Below are 23,122 nucleotides of genomic sequence, written 5' to 3' on the forward strand. Positions count from 1 at the left end.
GAACACAATCATGTAATCAAATGTATTTGATAACTGTTTAACTGTTGTCACTAGTCATCATCTGTTTTTAGATGAAAGCAGCAGAAATATTTTATCCAGAGGCGTTCTAGTAGAGGTCATTGTGCTGCTAGTCTGGTCTAGACTATAGTACAGTCCCCCCTCAGTCTGTTAATGGCTGTGCTCCAAATGGTACCCTGTTCCCTATATAGTGCACTACTTTTGACTGGGCTCTGGCATAGGGCTCTGGTTAAAAGGGGTGCACTGTATAGGGAATAAGGTGCCATTTGGGACGCAAGCTATCTCTCTCCAGCATCTCTCTCATACAACCCTCCTTCTCCCCTTAAAGTTCACATCCTCTTATGCATAATTAATCACTTGCAATCATTTGCTGTAATTACCGTGATTAGAATCTCACCCAGTCAGTTGCATTTCAGCAAGTTAAATGGAGGCAATTTAAACACATTTATTTGAGAATACCATTAAAAGAATGAGGCATAGCTACAAAGGGCAGAAGTCAACCTAGAGAGTTGTCGAGGGATTTTCCTATGCTGTTTTTGGAGCATGAACATTACAGTAAAATAAAAAAAGTTTTGTACTTTTTTTGCCCATGAACTGTTGTTTTGGTACTTTGTGTTAACTTGAACCCTTTTAGCACGAATTCCCTCAGGTTGTGTTTGATACTAATCCTTATTCTCTATAAGAATACATGTAGACATACTAAAAGCACGTATTTGTGTGTATGTCATTCTGACCTGAATTGAGCACTTTAACCTTCCTCTTTGGGACATGCAATGGAAAGCCCTTTTACAGGCTACATTAAACAGTTCCAGGTAGTCAAAGACATTTGGAAAGATGTCCAAAAAGTTCCTTTCATTTTTCTTTGTCGGCTTTGGTTTTGACTCCTGTGTTCCAGTGGCAATGTGTGACAGCTACTGTAGGGAGAGATGGAAAGAGACAGAGGAGGTGATAGGGGGGAGTTGCTAACGGATTACAGGGTAAGGGTAGAGGGGAGTGTCTAATGGAATACAAGGTAAGGGTAGAGGGGAGTGTCTAATGGAATACAGGGTAAGAGTAGGGGGGAGTGTCTAACGGAATACAGGGTAAGAGTAGAGGGGAGTGTCTAACGGAATACAGGGTAAGGGTAGGGGGGAGTGTCTAACAGAATACAGGGTAAGAGTAGAGGGGAGTGTCTAACGGAATACAGGGTGAGGGTAGAGGGGAGTGTCTAACAGAATACAGGGTAAGGGTAGAGGGGAGTGTCTAACAGAATACAGGGTAAGGGTAGAGGGGAGTGTCTAACAGAATACAGGGTAAGAGTAGAGGGGAGTGTCTAACGGAATACAGGGTAAGGGTAGAGGGGAGTGTCTAACAGAATACAGGGTAAGGGTAGAGGGGAGTGTCTAACAGAATACAGGGTAAGGGTAGAGGGGAGTGTCTAACAGAACACAGGGTGAGGGTAGAGGGGAGTGGCTAACGGAATACAGGGTAAGGGTAGAGGGGAGTGTCTAACAGAATACAGGGTAAGAGTAGAGGGGAGTGTCTAACAGAACACAGGGTAAGGGTAGAGGGGAGTGTCTAACAGAATACAGGGTAAGGGTAGAGGGGAGTGGCTAACGGAATACAGGGTGAGGGTAGGGGGGAGTGTCTAACAGAATACAGGGTAAGGGTAGAGGGGAGTGTCTAACAGAATACAGGGTAAGGGTAGAGGGGAGTGTCTAACAGAATACAGGGTGAGGGTAGAGGGGAGTGTCTAACAGAATACAGGGTAAGGGTAGAGGGGAGTGGCTAACAGAATACAGGGTAAGGATAGAGGGGAGTGTCTAACAGAATACAGGGTGAGGGTAGAGGGGAGTGTCTAACAGAATACAGGGTAAGGGTAGAGGGGAGTAGCTAACAGAATACAGGGTAAGGGTAGAGGGGAGTGTCTAACAGAATACAGGGTAAGGGTAGAGGGGAGTGGCTAACGGAATACAGGGTGAGGGTAGGGGGGAGTGTCTAACAGAATACAGGGTAAGGGTAGAGGGGAGTGTCTAACAGAATACAGGGTAAGGGTAGAGGGGAGTGTCTAACAGAATACAGGGTGAGGGTAGAGGGGAGTGTCTAACAGAATACAGGGTAAGGGTAGAGGGGAGTGTCTAACAGAATACAGGGTAAGGGTAGAGGGGAGTGTCTAACAGAATACAGGGTAAGGGTAGAGAGGAGTGTCTAACAGAATACAGGGTAAGGGTAGAGGGGAGTGTCTAACAGAATACAGGGTGAGGGTAGAGAGGAGTGTCTAACAGAATACAGGGTAAGGGTAGGGGGAAGTGACTAACAGAATACAGGGTAAGGGTAGGGGGGAGTGACTAACAGAATACAGGGTAAGGGTAGAGGGGAGTGTCTAACGGAATACAGGGTAAGGGTAGAGGGGAGTGACTAACAGAATACAGGGTAAGGGTAGGGGGGAGTGTTGGCCAGCTGCTGTGGGTCAACAGGTGCTGAGCATTAGCCCTGGTGTGAGGGGACAGGACACAGACCAGGGCAGAGGACTGAGGGTAGTACTCGTCTGGAGGGTTATTAGGCCTAACGGGGCATCATCAGAGGTGCTGGCAACAGGAAGTTCTTAATAGCTCTCATCCCACCTCGCCAAAACACATGCCCCGTCAGACACGCACACACACACCAGCCGCCAACATGTCAAACACACCACTGTCAACCTGCTTTATTGGGTAAATTAGTGATCCTTCCTTCCAAACCTACGGCCATAAAAACTGTAGTCTTATACATGGTGTGTGTGTGTGTGTGTGTGTGTGTGTGTGTGTGTGTGTGTGTGTGTGTGTGTGTGTGTGTGTGTAAAAACTTAAGTGTAACGTAGATGAGTCAGGCGCAGGACAGCAGATATGAGTAATGTACGCAATTTTACTCAACAATAATCACAATACACGTCAAATAAATCCAAGGCCACAATAACGGACCGCAATACAATAAACAATCACTCACAAACAAACATGGGGGAACAGAGGGTTAAATAATGAACAAGTAATTGGGGGATTGAAACCAGGTGCGTAAGACAAGGACAAAACAAATGGAAAATGAAAAGTGGATCGGCGATGGCTAGAAAGCCAGTGACGTCGAACGCCGCCCGAACAAGGAGAGGGACCGACTTCGGTCGTGATATTAAGTCTTAAGTTTTCAAACTATTACGTTGTAAAAGGCATATGTGAATAAAGAGCAGCAGCACTCAGAAGGACTCTGGCTGCTCTATGAAAACTAGCTGTAGAGATGTAAGAGATATTTATGAAAGAGTTGGCAAAAACAACAAACGGTCCTTAGGAATGTTCCTCTATGAAGCTAATAAATAAATGTGTCATGTATCATTAGGCGTGTTGAGAAAGAGGGGCTTTGTCTCAGGGGAGAGTGGGAAGAGAGGGAGTAGAGGGGGAGGAGTGGGGAGAGGGTTGATACCCGAATACAGCGGTGGGTTTATAGTTCTCTAGAAAAGTTTTGGGTGGATTTACATTGAGTCTAATGGCTCTTTCTCTCTGCCTGGGACTGGGCTGGCCCATTGTTGAGCCGCTGTGTTTGTGTTTGTGTGTGTGTGTTTGTGTGTGTGTGTGTGTGTGTGTGTGTGTTTGCGTGTGTGTGCGCGTGCGGTGCAGCGGTCCTATTAATCTCTGCTTGCCACAGAACTGAACCTCAGGGGAGATGCTTATTAATGTGCCACTTAATAAATCAGGAAACAAAACAGGGTACACTCGCAGCCTGGCAAGGCTGGCGCCTGCCTCACCCCCTTGGCACCTATCCCAAAAGACTGCCTCATACCTCCTACCCTCCAACCCCCATTACCCAGACATGATCTCAACCCCTTTCCAAAAGACTGCTTCATACCTACAACCTCCCCCAAACCCCACCCATATACCCCTAAACAAACTGTAGTCATAAGCCCCCAAACCCAAACCCACCACCACACACCCCTACCCTCAGACAGGATCTCAAACCCTCTCATACCTTATACTTCCAACCCCAAAATCCCCCTCCGTACCCACCCCTAGACAAACTGTAGTCTCTCCCTATGCAATTCAATACAACTTAATGTGTTAGTCAACAGTGTGTGCATGGGAGCAGTGTTTGCTCCTCTAGCCTGGATCTGGCACACCAAGGATACACTCCTCCCGGCCCCGTGTTAGAGACACAGCGTACAAGGTCATTGCTGTGTCTGCTCTGCTAGAGGTCACACAGGCAACACTCACATGGCGATGGAGTGTTTTATAGGTGGCGGGGCTCTAATTTAGGGATACGCCAGGTTCCGGCAGCGGAGAGTGAGAAACCAGATGTTCTATGAGGCGGGATACGCCGTGGGGAGGTGGCAAAGCACTGGCGGAGAGATATGTCCTGTTCTTTAGGTCTAGGACGCTCTCTGTGGGAGCAGAGGAGAACAGAGCACGGCTATAATTGGGGGATCTGGGCTCATAATTACAGGCACTTCAGTGCACATTCACCAAAAAACGAAAAGGGGGCAGAGTGATTATTTTAAGCATCTGCCTTGCTGTTTTAATTGAAATGGCTTTGTGGAAAATCTGAAAACTCTAATTGGAGGGTAGTTATCCTTTACCCCCCGTCCCTCCCCACCAACCCCAGTACAGCCCTAAACCAAAGCCCCTCGAATGAGAGTTGGCACAGGTTCCACACACAGCACAGCACACAAAGGTAGTCTCCCTTTGTTCAGTGTAACAGTTTGTATGGGATTGTTAGGTCATTAGTTAGGAGTGTTGATTCACTACATCCGCTGCTTTCTGGCTCTGACTCTCTCTCTCTGGTCTCTCTCTCGCTCTGGTCTCTCTTTCTCTGGTCTCTCTCTCTCTGATATCTCTTCTCTGGTCTCTCTCTCTCTGATATCTCTTCTCTGGTCTCTTTGGTCTCTCTCTCTCTGGTCTCTCCCTCTCTCTCTGGTCTCTCTTTCTCTGGTCTCTCTCTCTGGTCTCTCTCTCTCTCTGATATCTCTTTCTCTGGTCTCTCTCTCTCTGATCTCTCTCTCTGGTCTCTCTTACTGGTCTCTCTCTCTGGTCGTTCTCCCTCTCTCTGGTCTCTCTCTCTCTGGTCTCTCTTTCTCTGGTCTCTCTCTCTGGTCTCTCTCTCTCTCTGGTCTCTCTTTCTCTGGTCTATCTGGTCTCTCTCTCTCTCTGGTCTCTCTTTCTCTGGTCTCTCTCTCTGGTCTCTCTCTCTCTGGTCTCTCTTTCTCTGGTCTTTCTCTCTGGTCTCTCTCTCTCTCTGGTCTCTCTTTCTCTGGTCTCTCTCTCTGGTCTCTCTCTCTCTGGTCTCTCTTTCTCTGGTCTATCTGGTCTCTCTCACTGATTATAATTTTTTTTGCATGATTTCGGTTTTGATGATTTTTTAAAAAACATTAAATTCACTATGCATTATGTGGGTTGAATGCTGTAACAACACAGAATAAAACAATTAAGTCCCATGATGGTAGTGATGGACCATGTGTGAATAACCATCAGTTATTCACAGTACTTCACTTTAATCAAATATTTCAGTTGTTGTTTTGTATATTACATTTGTTTTACTTGATGACTTTATTATTTCATTCCAAGTCATCATCTCATCACTATAGAGCTGCTTCCTATGCTGTTGGACAAAAATCCCAATTTTAGTAGTTCTTCAAAGTAAATAAGGCATACTTTTATGTCTGCTGAATACCAATACCTTGCGAAGCAACTGCTCTCTATGTATCCCCTCTTGATCGCGCATTCTTCTTTCTCTTACATAGCAGGCGTAAAATAAACATAGACCGGACAAGTAGCTGCTGCGCTATGGATTATGGTCATTGCAGTTAAAAATCACATTTTCTGCTCTAAACTATGTATAACATTGGCCTGTTGGAAACTACAACTCCCTACTACATTGCACAATTCGGGCATGATCTGATTTATCTCTAGAGAAACGACAGCTCAAAAAACTGAACAAAATGGAATCCAATAAAATGTAACAGACATCAGTCAATTAGTTTTCTAAAAACCGAAAAATAACCAACATTTTGGTTAATCGCTCAGAACTACTATCTGGACTCTCTTTCTCTAGTATAGTTGCTATACAGTGGTTCCACTACATCTACAGCTCTCTCTCTCTCAGGTGAGCCCAGACTTAGGTGAAGCAAGCAGGCCCAGTCATTGATCCTGCGAGGCGAGGGAGAGGCCCAGCGCGATGCCCAATCGCCTCCCTGAACTACACCGCAGCCTGGGTACCAGCCAGCCAAGAGCCCCAGCACAGCCACCCCAGCTCCGCTCTGCTCTCCTCCGAGTGGTGAGGAATGTTTATTTTCCCTGGTAAATCTCTCTAATACCTTCACTGCACATTTTATTAGAGGAGGCTCGCTGTGATGATTCCCCTGTGAGCCCCTAGTGTCCTGCTAAAGCTAGACGTGTGTGTGTGAGCACATGTTCATACAGTAAGTGTTTGTGTATGTAGTCAAACCAGGGGGACAAGACCCCCCTCCTTCTCTGTCCCTCCCTCACACCTCATCCCCAGATTTATTTTTCCTCTGACTAGATGGAAGATATTTACTTTGGCAGCAGCTATTGTCATAGGACCTTCAGTTTCTTTTCCCGCCAGCCCCCCCCCCCATTCTTTCAGATCAGTGCAATAAAGGAGAAGTGAGGAGACAGATTGTTTAGACAACTGAAAAAGCTTATCCTCGTCCCCTTAGTTTGGTGATGTAATATGTTCTGCTGGGTGCCGCAAGTTTGGCCCACCATCAGGCTGTGTAACAGCATAATATCCCCCCTTGGTCTGGCCCACCATCAGGCTGTGTAACAGCATATAATCCCCCCTTGGTTTGGCCCACCATCAGGCTGTGTAACAGCATATTATCCCCCCTTGGTTTGGCCCACCATCAGGCTGTGTAACAGCATAATATCCCCCCTTGGTCTGGCCCACCATCAGGCTGTGTAACAGCATATTATCCCCCCTTGGTTTGGCCCACCATCAGGCTGTGTAACAGCATATTATCCCCCTTGGTTTGGCCCACCATCAGGCTGTGTAACAGCATAATATCCCCCCTTGGTCTGGCCCACCATCAGGCTGTGTAACAGCATATTATCCCCCCTTGGTCTGGCCCACCATCAGGCTGTGTAACAGCATATTATCCCCCCTTGGTTTGGCCCACCATCAGGCTGTGTAACAGCATATTATCCCCCTTGGTTTGGCCCACCATCAGGCTGTGTAACAGCATAATATCCCCCCTTGGTCTGGCCCACCATCAGGTTGTGTAACAGCATATTATCCCCCCTTGGTTTGGCCAACCATCAGGCTGTGTAACAGCATATTATCCCCCCTTGGTTTGGCCCACCATCAGTCTGTGTAACAGCATAATATCCCCCCTTGGTTTGGCCCACCATCAGGCTGTGTAACAGCATAATATCCCCCCTTGGTTTGGCCCACCATCAGGCTGTGTAACAGCATAATATCCCCCCTTGGTTTGGCCCACCATCAGGCTGTGTAACAGCATAATATCCCCCCTTGGTCTGGCCCACCATCAGGCTGTGTAACAGCATATTATCCCCCCTTGGTTTGGCCCACCATCAGGCTGTGTAACAGCATAATATCCCCCTTGGTTTGGCCCACCATCAGGCTGTGTAACAGCATAATATCCCCCCTTGGTTTGGCCCACCATCAGGCTGTGTAACAGCATATTATCCCCCCTTGGTTTGGCCCACCATCAGGCTGTGTAACAGCATAATATCCCCCCTTGGTTTGGCCCACCTTCAGGCTGTGTAACAGCATAATATCCCCTCTTGGTTTGGCCCACCATCACGCTGTGTAACAGCATATTATCCCCCCTTGGTTTGGCCCACTATCAGGCTGTGTAACAGCATAATATCCCCCCTTGGTTTGGCCCACCATCAGGCTGTGTAACAGCATATTATCCCCCCTTGGTTTGGCCCACCATCAGGCTGTGTAACAGCATATTATCCCCCCTTGGTTTGGCCCACCATCAGTCTGTGTAACAGCATATTATCCCCCCTTGGTTTGGCCCACCATCAGGCTGTGTAACAGCATAATATCCCACCTTGGTTTGGCCCACCATCAGGCTGTGTAACAGCATAATATCCCCCCTTGGTTTGGCCCACCATCAGTCTGTGTAACAGCATAATATCCCCCCTTGGTCTGGCCCACCATGAGGCTGTGTAACAGCATATTATCCCCCCTTGGTTTGGCCCACCATCAGGCTGTGTAACAGCATATTATCCCCCCTTGGTTTGGCCCACCATCAGGCTGTGTAACAGCATAATATACCCCCTTGGTTTGGCCCACCATCAGGCTGCGTAACAGCATATTATCCCCCCTTGGTTTGGCCCACCATCAGGCTGTGTAACAGCATAATATCCCCCCTTGGTTTGGCCCACCATCAGGCTGTGTAACAGCATAATATCCCCCCTTGGTTTGGCCCACCATCAGGCTGTGTAACAGCATAATATCCCCCCTTGGTTTGGCCCACCATCAGGCTGTGTAACAGCATAATATCCCCCCTTGGTTTGGCCCACCATCAGGCTGTGTAACAGCATAATATCCCCCCTTGGTTTGGCCCACCATCAGGCTGTGTAACAGCATAATATCCCCCCTTGGTTTGGCCCACCATCAGGCTGTGTAACAGCATATTATCCCCCCTTGGTTTGTCCCAGTGATACGCTGTGTGCTGTGTTTGCATTAGGCTGTTGTCGAAGCCTGCGGTTAGTTACTGACAGATGTACTGACAGATGTATTTATTTGCGTGTTCATCCACCCAGGGGCCCATCTCTTCCCCTTTATCTATCAGAGATCACTCATAACATAACATGTCACGTGCAATAGATTTACTTTAGGTTTACAAGGGGCTTTAGGGAACAAGGCCCAACTGGCCTCTGCCTGGTCTGCTGGAAGTGTCTGCTACTAGAGGGGAAAATTGGTCTTTGTTGGTTTAGTGGAGACTGTTCTTTCAGCCTGTGTGTCGGCCCGCCCGTCACATGAACGTGTCAGAGCACGCCATTGGCATGGACACGCATTTGGCACAGCAGTGAAGGAGAGCGTTTCGGCACGGCCTACACTAACCGGCCGACCGACGGCAGGCAGGATCTGCCGGTGTTTGTTTTGTAGGCCTGTCAAAGCAGACTGCATGTAGACTACATTGCACCCATGTCTCAGTCAGTCACACAGTAGGCGGAGGAGAGGAGCAGAAAGCTACTGCACTACTTTTGACCAGGGCCCATAATGTGTTCTTAGAGAAAGCATTACTACTTACTTAGCTACTCCCCTTCACCCTTAACAAAGGGACCCAAAGGATGCTCACACAGATTATTGTTCAGATTATTGACTGTTCTCATCAATTGTTTTACACAGTATACAATTGTCAATGTACAGAATACAGTACCATGCATGGAGATAGGGTTGCATGGTCTTTCCTGAGCAGTTAGCTCTGGTAGACTGGACTGGACAGCATCAGGGTGACATGTTTAGTGTAAACCAGAGAGTGTCTGGTTTATAGATCTGCTTAATGGCAAGCTGTACAATTGACAGTAAATCCATACATTTAGCCCTATGGAGATACGAGGATACCAGACTGTCTTAAAACTTTACTCTACTCACCGGCACGGCAGAATTTTCCAGAAACACATTTCTCTCTTTTATTAACAACGATCACTATTTTATAGTTCAACCTTAAACCTCTAAGCCCACTCTCTCATGTCTGCAGTACTAATAGGAATAACTGGGAGGGAAAATAACCAGCCATACTTTAACTTTGGGTTCACTGAGGACTCTGCCCTTGTGGTAGGTCCAATGAGTTTATTAGAGCATAAACTGATTTTGAAATATGCATATACATTTTATTTTATTTTATCAGAGCAAAGCTTCCAAAACAAACGTTGGGGTCTCAATGCATATGTATCACCCTCTCTGCTGTTAAATGAGTCTCTTTATTCGCGGGGCTGTCTGCTGAGCCTCTGAGCCATTAGATGGCTGGCTGGGTCAATACAGAGGCTGTGTGTGTGGAGCTGCTAGCCTCGCTAACCGCACTAACAGAGAGCCCCAGGCCCCGAGAATGCCAGGACGTTGACCACATCAAACCCAGCGAGGAGAAGGGGAAGGCCCAGTGCTGTGCTGTGTGAGTTGGTGTCTGTGGGTGTCTGAGCAAACAGCCTCCCCAAACAACTGTGGGCAGCCAGCAGCAGTGGCGGTCACACCGGGAGAGAGAAGTGGATGGAGGAATGGAGGGACGGAGTAGTGGAGGGGAAGGCAACAACATCTATGCCACAACCTTGCCGTCCGTTCTCCCCCCTCCCTCCCTCTTCATGTTTGATTATGTGATTTAGGGGTAATTTAAGGTTAATTTCAACGGCGGTCCCGTTTTCCTAGCGTGTGCGTGTGAGGATTGATGCGTAAGCGTCACGCAGGGTGGACCGGGAGCGTGACAGATGAGGTGGAAACACTGTTAGATGGCTCGCTCTCGCTCATTTTCCTTGGGTGGGTTGAGACAGGATGAAAGTGATATGGATACTACACCGGGAGTCTGTGCCTGGCAGGCAGCGACTGCATTTCTTTGACTGTCGAAAGGCATCGAAAGGCTTACTTTCATGGACAGTTTAGTTTAGTTTTCCACTCAGCACTATATTGCCCTTTCATACAGCTTACTGGAAGGTTCCTGGGTTCATTTAGCTTAAGTCGAATCCAAAAGTCTTGGTCCAGGTACTTGCAGCAATGTTAGGCCTTACTTACTATCACTTTGCTCATACAGATGTAGGATATTAATTTAAGTCAGTTTGCTACAGCAGGAAAATAATCCTGCAGAAACAGGAAATGTGAATTATTATGTGGATTATAATTAATAGACATTTTTGTAGGGCTTGATACATTTTTGTGTAAGGGAAAATCAAGTCTGAAATGTCAAAGTGAAAATTACAAACTTCAGAAGCCTTTTTAAACCTGAAATACACTATACGTTTTAAATTGAAGGAAAGTTCTCCTGCAACAGCGTGATCAAATTAAGATCCTACATCTGTAGTTCTGGGTCCTATAACAATGCAATAACAGGCGAGTGAAACAGACTGGCAGCAAGGCTTTGGTCCCTCACCATATGTCTGACTTCTGTGAAAAGCAGGGTTGTTCGCCACTTCTCTTCTGTCACACTGTCACTGAATGACCCCTGCCTGCATCTAGCCTCTGTCCTTGCCGTTAGCTGTAGAGAGCAGAGCAGGAACCACAGATGTACAGTATACCTGCCATAACACTGACTGAGAAACAGAGAAGAGACAGATATAGAAGCTCTGGCATCTGCTGCTGCCTGCAATATAGTACATCCACTGCCCCCCCCTCTCTCCATGGTTGCCCTTTTAAGGTTACCGCTGTGAATTTACAGGATGTTACTGATAACAGTGTAACACACCTAAAACACTATATGACTGGCTGTGTGAATAAGAAGCCTGTGCTGGGAGAACAGTGGGGGTTTTTACGAGTCCCCAGCCTCAGGCCTTTCTGTGTTTATATAAGACCCCACGACTCTCACTTTGATGTGGGGAAGTCTTACACACAGAAAACCACAAGAAGAAAAGGCATCTATAAAAAGCACAACACCACATCCACATACCTGGAGATCAGCACAAAGGGCGACAAGGCTGTTAGTGTTTAGTAGTGTGGTATATGGATAACTAAGCTGTTAGTATTTAGTAGTGTGGTATATGGATAACTAAGCTGTTAGTATTTAGTAGTGTGGTATATGGATAACTAAGCTGTTAGTATTTAGTAGTGTGGTATATGGATAACTAAGCTGTTAGTATTTAGTAGTGTGGTATATGGATAACTAAGCTGTTAGTATTTAGTAGTGTGGTATATGGATAACTAAGCTGTTAGTATTTAGTAGTGTGGTATATGGATAACTAAGCTGTTAGTATTTAGTAGTGTGGTATATGGATAACTAAGCTGTTAGTGTTTAGTAGTGTGGTATATGGATAACTAAGCTGTTAGTACTTAGTAGTGTGGTATATGGATAACTAAGCTGTTAGTATTTAGTAGTGTGGTATATGGATAACTAAGCTGTTAGTATTTAGTAGTGTGGTATATGGATAACTAAGCTGTTAGTATTTAGTAGTGTAGTATATGGATAACTAAGCTGTTAGTATTTAGTAGTGTGGTATATGGATAACTAAGCTGTTAGTATTTAGTAGTGTGGTATATGGATAACTAAGCTGTTAGTGTTTAGTAGTGTGGTATATGGATAACTAAGCTGTTAGTGTTTAGTAGTGTGGTATATGGATAACTAAGCTGTTAGTATTTAGTAGTGTGGTATATGGATAACTAAGCTGTTAGTATTCAGTAGTGTGGTATATGGATAACTAAGCTGTTAGTATTTAGTATTGTGGTATATGGATAACTAAGCTGTTAGTATTTAGTAGTGTGGTATATGGATAACTAAGCTGTTAGTATTTAGTAGTGTGGTATATGGATAACTAAGCTGTTAGTGTTTAGTAGTGTGGTATATAGATAACTAAGCTGTTAGTATTTAGTAGTGTGGTATATGGATAACTAAGCTGTTAGTATTTAGTAGTGTGGTATATGGATAACTAAGCTGTTAGTATTTAGTAGTGTGGTATATGGATAACTAAGCTGTTAGTATTTAGTAGTGTGGTATATGGATAACTAAGCTGTTAGTATTTAGTAGTGTGGTATATGGATAACTAAGCTGTTAGTATTTAGTAGTGTGGTATATGGATAACTAAGCTGTTAGTATTTAGTAGTGTGGTATATGGATAACTAAGCTGTTAGTGTTTAGTAGTGTGGTATATGGATAACTAAGCTGTTAGTATTTAGTAGTGTGGTATATGGATAACTAAGCTGTTACTGTTTAGTAGTGTGGTATATGGATAACTAAGCAATAAGGCACGAGGTGGTGTGGTATATGGCCAATATACCACAGCTAAGGGCTGTTCTTAAGCACGACGCAATGCGGAGTGCCTGGACACAGCCCTTAGCCCAAAAAATCATAATTGAGCTCAAGTGCATCCTGTTTCCATTGATCATCCTTGAGATGTTTCTACAACTTGATTGGAGTCCACCTGTGGTACATTCAAGTGATTGGACATGATTTGGAAAGGCACACACCTGTCTATATAAGGTCCCACAGTTTGGAACCACCAAGACTCTTCCAAGAGCTGGCTGCCCTGCCAAACTGAGCAATCGAGGGAGAAGGGCGTTGGTCAGAGAGGTGGCCAAGATAAGACAATGCATGCGAGGCTTCGGGACAAGTCTCTGAATGTCCTTGAGTGGCCCAGCCAGAGCCCGGACTTGAACCCGGTCTAACATCTTTGGAGAGACCTGAAAATAGCTGTGCAGCGATGCTCCCCATCCAATCTGACAGAGCTTTAGAAGATCTGTAGAGAAGAATGGGAGAAACTCACCAAATACAGGTGTGTCAAGCTTGTAGTGTCATACCCAAGAAGACGCAATGCTGTAATCACTGCCAAAGGTGCTTCAACAAAGTACTGAGTAAAGGGTCTGAATATTTATGTAAATGTGTTATTATATTTTTAATACATTTGCAAAAATGTATAAAAACCTGTTTTGGTTTTGTCATTATGGGGTATTGTGTGTAGATTTCTGGAAAAAAAGTTATACATGTAATCTGTTTTAGAATAAGGCTGTAACGTAACAAAATGTGTAAAAAGTCAAGGGGTCTGACTACTTTCCGAAGGCACTGTATACAGTATCACAAACCCCAGAGGAGCCTTATTGCTATTATAAACTGGTTACCAATGTAATTAGAGCAGTAAAAATAAATGTTTTGTCATACCCGTAGTATACAGTCTGATATACCACGGCGTTCAGCCAATCAGCATTTAGGGCTCGAACCACCCAGTTTACAAGGGGCTCCTGAGTGGCACAGTGGTCTAAGGCACTGCATCTCAGTGCTAGAGTCGTGGTTCAATTCCAGGCTGTATCACAACAGGCCGTGATCGGGAGTCCATATGGCGGTGCACAATTGGCCCAGCGTCGTCCGGGTTAGGGTTTGGCCGGGGTAGGCCGTCATTGTAAATAAGAATTTGTTCTTAACTGACTTGCCTAGTTAAATAAAGGTTAAATAAATACAAATTATTTCGAATATATGATACAACTAGCAGTGAGGTGAGTCCAAAGTAGTGCACTATAACGTGTAGGAAACCCTGGTCGTTTAGCGTCGCTTTAGACATGTGAGACCAGGTGAAGCATTCAGCCCATTAAGGTTGGTGTGGTGATTGGTGGAGTCAGGTTTGGTGTCTGGTCGGGAAAGAATCCTGCAGTGGTTGTTGCACTCCAGGACCAGGGTTTCGTACCCCTGATCTAGAGAATTGGGTGTCATTTGCGATACAACCCTGGTGGGTGTGTTTCAGGATTTCAGGGTGACTCACCGTCCATGGGGCTGATGTAGTCGGGCAGGTGTGCTGCTGCGGCTGCTGCTGCCGCGGCCGCCCCGGTCTGCAAGAGGAGGTCTCCGTAGGTGCTTCTGCCACTGGCCATGAGGTGGTAGTACTGTGTAGGATTGGCCCCTGGAGGGGGAGGGGGCAGGCTGAACAGACCACGCTCCTTCAGGTGCTCATGGGTCACTGTAGGACAGAGAGAGGGAGAGAGGGGTGAGATGAGAGGCACCTGTTAACTAACCAACAATTGACACAGGGAAGACTGGCACAGGAACAGACAGACAGCGAGAGAGGTAAAGAGAGACAAAGAGAGACAAAGAGAGACAGAGAGATAGAGAGAGAGAGAGAGAGAGTGAGAGAGAGAGAGAGAGAGAGGAAATGAGAGGATGTAGAGACAGAGGGACAGACAGAGACAAAAAGAGTGAGTAGGCAAAGAGACAGACAGACACAGAGAGTGTGCATTGCTTCACAGGTTTGAAGATCTTTGCTACAGCAGATGCCTGGAGGCAAAAAGGCTTTTGGTAAGCGATGGGTGAAGTCTGAAGTGAGGTTTGATGGGGTGTGTGAATGACCCTGGGGAGTAAAGGAAGAAGACAAAGAAGTAGAAAAAGAAAGAAGGGATAACACATTCCTGCTTTTCTCTTGTCTCATACATAAATTAACTGTGACAGACTATCTGCTCACACACACACACACACACACACACACACACACACACACACACACACACACACACACACACACACACACACAGAAAGCCATAAATGCTATCCATAGTGAGTAGAAGGGAAACCCTTGAGCACCACAGTAATATTGATGTAAAACATGTTAACACCTGCACCCAGTAAACCCACATTTAAAAGTGTCACAAGCTATAAGAGTGAGAGATGGATTTGTGTTTCTTCCTTTCCTTTCATTCACAGCGAGCCACTGTGGGCTAAAACCATTACTGTGGCCTCCCCCTGTTTCCTGCTCTCCGTTTGTCCCTGTGGATATGTCAGGGGCTAATGTTTCTTCCTTTCCTTTCATTCACAGCGAGCCACTGTGGGCTAAAACCATTACTGTGGCCTCCCCCTGTTTCCTGCTCTCCGTTTGTCCCTGTGGATATGTCAGGGGCTAATGTTTCTTCCTTTCCTTTCATTCACAGCGAGCCACTGTGGGCTAAAACCATTACTGTGGCCTCCCCCTGTTTCCTGCTCTCCGTTTGTCCCTGTGGATATGTCAGGGGCTAATGTTTCTTCCTTTCCTTTCATTCACAGCGAGCCACTGTGGGCTAAAACCATTACTGTGGCCTCCCCCTGTTTCCTGCTCTCCGTTTGTCCCTGTGGATATGTCAGGGGCTAATGTTTCTTCCTTTCCTTTCATTCACAGCGAGCCACTGTGGGCTAAAACCATTACTGTGGCCTCCCCCTGTTTCCTGCTCTCCGTTTGTCCCTGTGGATATGTCAGGGGCTAATGTTTCTTCCTTTCCTTTCATTCACAGCGAGCCACTGTGGGCTAAAACCATTACTGTGGCCTCCCCCTGTTTCCTGCTCTCCGTTTGTCCCTGTGGATATGTCAGGGGCTAATGTCTCAAATCATCAAATCAAGTTTTATTGGTCACATATAGGGCTGTGGCGGTCACGAAATTTCATCAGCCGGTGATTGTCAAGCAAATAACTGTCAGTCTCACGGTAATTGACAGTTTATTAACATAAACACATTTAGCATCTCCTGGCTTCCACACATATATTACAAGCCACTGATGCAGACCTTTGGAACATCTACATTTTAAAAAGTCTAATAAATCCATATAATATAGCCTACACCTTCACAATAAATCCATTATGTATTTTAAACAGGTCTAAAGAAGCACGATATGAACAAAATGTAGTCTATTTCAGAAGAAATAGAGGTCCTGATCTGGCTATGCGATATGGCTGTGGGCTACACTAGTTCATTTAGCAGACAAGATTTGCTTAGAATTCCATGGCATTATTTTATATTATTTTATACTATGAAGAATTCAATTGAACAAAGCTGAAAAAAATATAAATATTTTCTACAAACGATTTGAGGGAGTGTTCCGTGTTGATTCGGCTATTCCGTGTTGAGCGGTTAAAACTTATTCGGGATCTGTGTCCCTTCCACGGGACGGTTGAGCTAACATAGGCTAATGCGATTAGCATGAGGTTGTAAGTAACAAGAACATTTCCCAGGACATAGACATATCTGATATTGGCAGAAAGCTTAAATTCTTGTTAAGCTAACTTCACTGTCCAATTTACAGTAGCTATTACAGTGAACGAATACCATGCTATTGTTTGAGGAGAGTGCACAATTTTGAACATGAAAAGTTATTAATAAACAAATTAGGCACATTTGGGTAGTTTTGGCACAACATTTTGAACAGAAGTGCAATGGTTCATTGGATCAGTCTAGAACTTTGCACATACGCTGATGCCATCTAGTGGCCAAAATCTAAATTGCACCTGAGCTGGAATAATACATTATGGCCTTTCTCTTGCATTTCAAAGATGATGGTACAAAAAAATACCAAATAACGTTTTTTTTCTTTGTATTATCTTTACCAGATCTATTGTGTTATATTCTACTACATTTCTTTCACATTTACATCAACTTTAAAGTGTTTCCTTTCAAATGGTACCAAGAATATGCATATCCTTGCTTCAGCTACAGGCAGATAGATTTGGATATGTCATTTTAGGCGAAAATTGAAAAAAGGGGCTAATCCTTTTATCAAAGAAATACAGTAGGTATTCCTATATGCTTAATTACAGAGTTATTAATGTAACTTTAGCTGTTCTACAAACGTTGGGCTATATGTTTGGATTTTTAATACATTGTAAGGCTGCATGATGAGACTAAAGATGATTTGAAAAATAGTCGCTTGAAAGGCATGAGCTCGGCGTTGTTTTTTTGTGCAGGCTGTACACACTTCAATAGTCTCTCATTCACAATTTGACAAGCACTTGATAATGCCTCGAATTTCACGGCAGTATCACCTTTGTGGCCGGAATGCACCCTAAAAAAAACATGCCTTTCGCGGCCCGGAGAGCGGCGTTGTGACATTTACATTACATTTACATTTAAGTCATTTAGCAGACGCTCTTATCCAGAGCGACTTACAAATTGGTGCATTCACCTTAAGATATCCAGTGGAAAAACCACTTTACAATAGTGCATCTAAAACCTTCTCCCTGAATGCTATTCTATTCTGTGCAAGAAATAAATATTCCAAACATAGTCTGGGAAAGTTGTGGGGTGCAATAGATCCCAAATTAATACAACCACTAGCATCCCCCAATATTTGTTTACACAAGGTGGCTGACACAACAGATCAGAACATTTAGTTTAAAATGTTGATAAACTATTAGGATATTTCTTCACATTATAAGTGCAGCAATGCGCACATGGCAGTAAGCTATAAATACAATGTTCCATTAGTGGGAAAACACCATTATCAAAAGTGACAGCAAATGTGATTATGCATGTAATGCTTTTATTATAAAGGTGCATTGTTATGGTGAAAATGTTCTTCCCCAAACTTGAAACTCACTCACTGCTTATATATGCCAGTTAGGCTCTAACCCCCTTGTAAAGCGGATTCATGTGCTTAATTTTAAGAAGCTATTTAGTTGTGATACAAACCTCATCAAAACATATAGGCCTATGGGCTAGGCTACATGAGGGAAACAGACGGCTCACAAGTCCTCAACTGGCAGCTTCATTAAATAGTACCCGCAAAACACCAGTCTCAACATCAACAGTGAAGAGGTGACTCCGGGATGCTGGCCTTCTAGGCAGAGTTCCTCTGTCCAGTGTCTGTGTTTTTTTGCCCATCTTTTATTTTGATTGGCCAGTCTGAGATATGGCTTTTTCTTTGCAACTCTGCCTAGAAGGCCAGCATCCTGAGTTGCCTCTTCACTGTTGACGTTGAGACTGGTGTTTTGCGTGTACTATTTAATGAAGCTGCCAGTTGAGGACTTGTGAGGCGTCTGTTTTTCAAACTAGACACTCTATTGTACTTGTCCTCTTGCTCAGTTGTGCACCGGGGCCTGCCACTCCTCTTTCTATTCTGGTTAGAGCCAGTTTGCACTGTTCTGTGAAGGGAGTAGTACACAGCGTTGTACGAGATCTTCAGTTTCTTGGCAATTTCTCGCATGGAATAGGCTTCATTTCTCAAAACTAGAATAGACTGATGAGTTTCAGGAGAAAGTTATTTGTTTCTGGCCATTTTGAGCCTGTAATCAAACCCACAAATGCTGAGGCTCCAGATACTCAACTACCCTAAATAAGACCAGTTTTATTGCTTCTTTAATTAGAACAACATTTTTCAGCTGTGCTAACATAATTGCAAAAGGGTTTTCTAATGATCAATTATCCTTTTAAAATGATTAACTTGGATTAGCTAACACAACGTGCCATTGGAACACAGGAGTGATGGTTGCTGATAATGGGCCTCTGTATGCCTATGTAGATATTCCATTAAAGATCAGCCGTTTCCAGCTACAATAGTCATTTACAACATTAACAATTTCTTCACTCTGTTTCTGATCAATTTGTTGTTATTTTAATGGACAAAAAAATTTCTGGTGGACATTTCTAAGTGACCCCAAACTTTTGAACGTTATTACGGATGCAGCGAAATGCTTGTGTTCCTTGCTCCAACAGTGCAGTAATATCTAACAATACACAACAATACACACAATACTCTACTGTTAGAAGAAGGAGGAAGAAAGGAGTGGAGGGATAGAAGGGTAGTTTGAGCTCCCTCAAAGGGCTTAATGTCTCTACTGTTAGCTAGTGAAACTGGGGAGAAAAGAGAGAGGGGTGGGTGGAGGTTTGAGCCCCTTTCCTCTGCGATGCCAAAGCCACGGGCCACAACAAAATGGTCCTATCAGGACCAATAACATATTGATGTTTAATTTACGTGATATCCAGTCGAGTAGAAATAGGAAGGAGAAGATTGAGATACTTTTAAAAACAAAGTCTGATATTATTTTTTGCCTAATAATTTTGTCTCAAAGAGCTTATAGACGTTGACGAATTTTAAAATGTAATCTTGCTATATCAGAATGTGAACAACTCGTAAAAAGACTATGGGCAAATCACTTGTTCGAAAAATTAAGAGACCGGTGAGGATAGTCTCAGTGCGAAGTCTCCTGGTGAGAGTAGTAGTCCAATGGAACGATTATGTTAAAATCCACAAAAATGCCCAATGCCAACATGTCCTGATGATGAAACACTTGAACACTTGTTAGAATGTAGCATTAAGAAGGAAATCTGGGACCTAATGCAAGTCGAACAAATTCCATTGTATGGGGAAATCAATGGAACCCTTAAAGAGAACTAAAAATAACTTTTTGCCTCTTCAGATGTATAGTGAAACAGTTTTTTAAACAAATTTAAACAGTTTAAAAAACTGTTTCACTATACATCTTAAACTAAATGTTCTGATCTGTTGTGTGACTTCGCACTGAGACTATCCTCACCGGTCTCTTAATTTTTCGAACAAGTGATTTGCCCATAGTCTTTTTACGAGTTGTTCACATTCTGATATAGCAAGATTACATTTAATGGAAATGTGATGTAATTTACAATCTATGATATTAATCCAGAGCTGATTGTATCTCATGAAAGACAAAAGAAACAGAGAAATATGGTTTAAAAAAAGTAAAAGAGAACAGGCATGTGTTTCTGCTGGCCCACAGAGAAGCTTTAGTTTCTCCTCACCTGCCAGATCACATAACCACTTCCAGTACAGCTGCTTTGTGTGGACTGGACAGACACACTAAAGATGGTGGAGGGTAGTGGACTGGACAGACACACTAAAGATGGTGGAGGGTAGTGGACTGGACAGACACACTAAAGATGGTGGAGGGTAGTGGACTGGACAGACACACTAAAGATGGTGGAGGGTAGTGGACAGGACAGACACACTAAAGATGGTGGAGGGTAGTGGACTGGACAGACACACTAAAGATGGTGGAGGGTAGTGGACAGGACAGACACACTAAAGATGGTGGAGGGTAGTGTACAGGACAGACACACTAAAGATGGTGGAGGGTAGTGGACTGGACAGACACACTAAAGATGGTGGAGGGTAGTGGATAGGACGGACACACTAAAGATGGTGGAGGGTAGTGGACAGGACAGACACACTAAAGATGGTGGAGGGTAGTGGACTGGACAGACACACTAAAGATGGTGGAGGGTAGTGGACTGGACAGACACACTAAAGATGGTGGAGGGTAGTGGATAGGACAGACACACTAAAGATGGTGGAGGGTAGTGGACTGGACAGACACACTAAAGATGGTGGAGGGTAGTGGACTGGACAGACACACTAAAGAGGGTGGAGGGTAGTGGACAGGACAGACACACTAAAGATGGTGGAGGGTAGTGGACTGGACAGACACACTAAAGATGGTGGAGGGTAGTGGACTGGACAGACACACTAAAGATGGTGGAGGGTAGTGGACAGGACAGACACACTAAAGATGGTGGAGGGTAGTGGACTGGACAGACACACTAAAGATGGTGGAGGGTAGTGTACAGGACAGACACACTAAAGATGGTGGAGGGTAGTGGACTGGACAGATACACTAAAGATGGTGGAGGGTAGTGGATAGGACAGACACACTAAAGATGGTGGAGGGTAGTGGACTGGACAGACACACTAAAGATGGTGGAGGGTAGTGGACAGGACAGACACACTAAAGATGGTGGAGGGTAGTGGATAGGACAGACACACTAAAGATGGTGGAGGGTAGTGGATAGGACAGACACACTAAAGATGGTGGAGGGTAGTGGACAGGACAGACACACTAAGGATGGTGGAGGGTAGTGGACTGGACAGACACACTAAAGATGGTGGAGGGTAGTGGACTGGACAGACACACTAAAGATGGTGGAGGGTAGTGGATAGGACAGACACACTAAAGATGGTGGAGGGTAGTGGACTGGACAGACACACTAAAGATGGTGGAGGGTAGTGGACAGGACAGACACACTAAAGATGGTGGAGGGTAGTGGACAGGACAGACACACTAAAGATGGTGGAGGGTAGTGGATAGGACAGACACACTAAAGATGGTGGAGGGTAGTGGACAGGACAGACACACTAAAGATGGTGGAGGGTAGTGGACTGGACAGACACACTAAAGATGGTGGAGGGTAGTGGACTGGACAGACACACTAAAGATGGTGGAGGGTAGTGGACAGGACAGACACACTAAAGATGGTGGAGGGTAGTGGACAGGACAGACACACTAAAGATGGTGGAGGGTAGTGGACTGGACAGACACACTAAAGATGGTGGAGGGTAGTGGACTGGACAGACACACTAAAGATGGTGGAAGGTAGTGGACTGGACAGACACACTAAGGATGGTGGAGGGTAGTGGATAGGACAGACACACTAAAGATGGTGGAGGGTAGTGGACAGGACAGACACACTAAAGATGGTGGAGGGTAGTGGACAGGACAGACACACTAAAGATGGTGGAGGGTAGTGGACTGGACAGACACCCTAAAGATGGTGGAGGGTAGTGGACTGGACAGACACACTAAAGATGGTGGAGGGTAGTGGACAGGACAGACACACTAAAGATGGTGGAGGGTAGTGGACTGGACAGACACACTAAAGATGGTGGAGGGTAGTGGACTGGACAGACACACTAAAGATGGTGGAGGGTAGTAGATAGGACAGACACACTAAAGATGGTGGAGGGTAGTGGACAGGACAGACACATTAAAGATGGTGGAGGGTAGTGGACAGGACAGACACACTAAAGATGGTGGAGGGTAGTGGACTGGACAGACACACTAAAGATGGTGGAGGGTAGTGGACAGGACATACACACTAAAGATGGTGGAGGGTAGTGGACTGGACAGACACACTAAAGATGGTGGAGGGTAGTGGATAGGACAGACACACTAAAGATGGTGGAGGGTAGTGGACTGGACAGACACACTAAAGATGGTGGAGGGTAGTGGACAGGACAGACACACTAAAGATGGTGGAGGGTAGTGGATAGGACAGACACACTAAAGATGGTGGAGGGTAGTGGACTGGACAGACACACTAAAGATGGTGGAGGGTAGTGGACAGGACAGACACACTAAAGATGGTGGAGGGTAGTGGACAGGACAGACACACTAAAGATGGTGGAGGGTAGTGGACAGGACAGACACACTAAAGATGGTGGAGGGTAGTGGACTGGACAGACACACTAAGGATGGTGGAGGGTAGTGGACAGGACATACACACTAAAGATGGTGGAGGGTAGTGGACAGGACAGACACACTAAAGATGGTGGAGGGTAGTGGACAGGACAGACACACTAAAGATGGTGGAGGGTAGTGGACAGGACAGACACACTAAAGATGGTGGAGGGTAGTGGACAGGACATACACACTAAAGATGGTGGAGGGTAGTGGACAGGACAGACACACTAAAGATGGTGGAGGGTAGTGTACAGGACAGACACACTAAAGATGGTGGAGGGTAGTGTACAGGACAGACACACTAAAGATGGTGGAGGGTAGTGGACAGGACAGACACACTAAAGATGGTGGAGGGTAGTGGACAGGACAGACACACTAAAGATGGTGGAGGGTAGTGGATAGGACAGACACACTAAAGATGGTGGAGGGTAGTGGACAGGACAGACACACTAAAGATGGTGGAGGGTAGTGGACAGGACAGACACACTA

At 45.1% G+C, this 23,122-nt stretch overlaps 1 protein-coding gene across 1 annotated transcript in view; it reads right to left on the reverse strand.

The window, feature by feature from the left end:
- The window catches only part of LOC115155624 (zinc finger protein GLI2), a 153,981-nt gene that overhangs the window by 36,561 nt on the left and 94,298 nt on the right, over positions 1-23,122 (reverse strand). The window contains exon 5 of the mRNA XM_029702425.1: positions 14,394-14,588. Within this exon, the coding sequence (XP_029558285.1) occupies positions 14,394-14,588 (195 nt within the window). The remainder of the gene's footprint in view (positions 1-14,393; positions 14,589-23,122) is intronic.

Source organism: Salmo trutta, chromosome 20 (assembly GCF_901001165.1).
Source record: "Salmo trutta chromosome 20, fSalTru1.1, whole genome shotgun sequence".
NCBI classification, from domain to species: Eukaryota; Metazoa; Chordata; class Actinopteri; order Salmoniformes; family Salmonidae; genus Salmo; species Salmo trutta.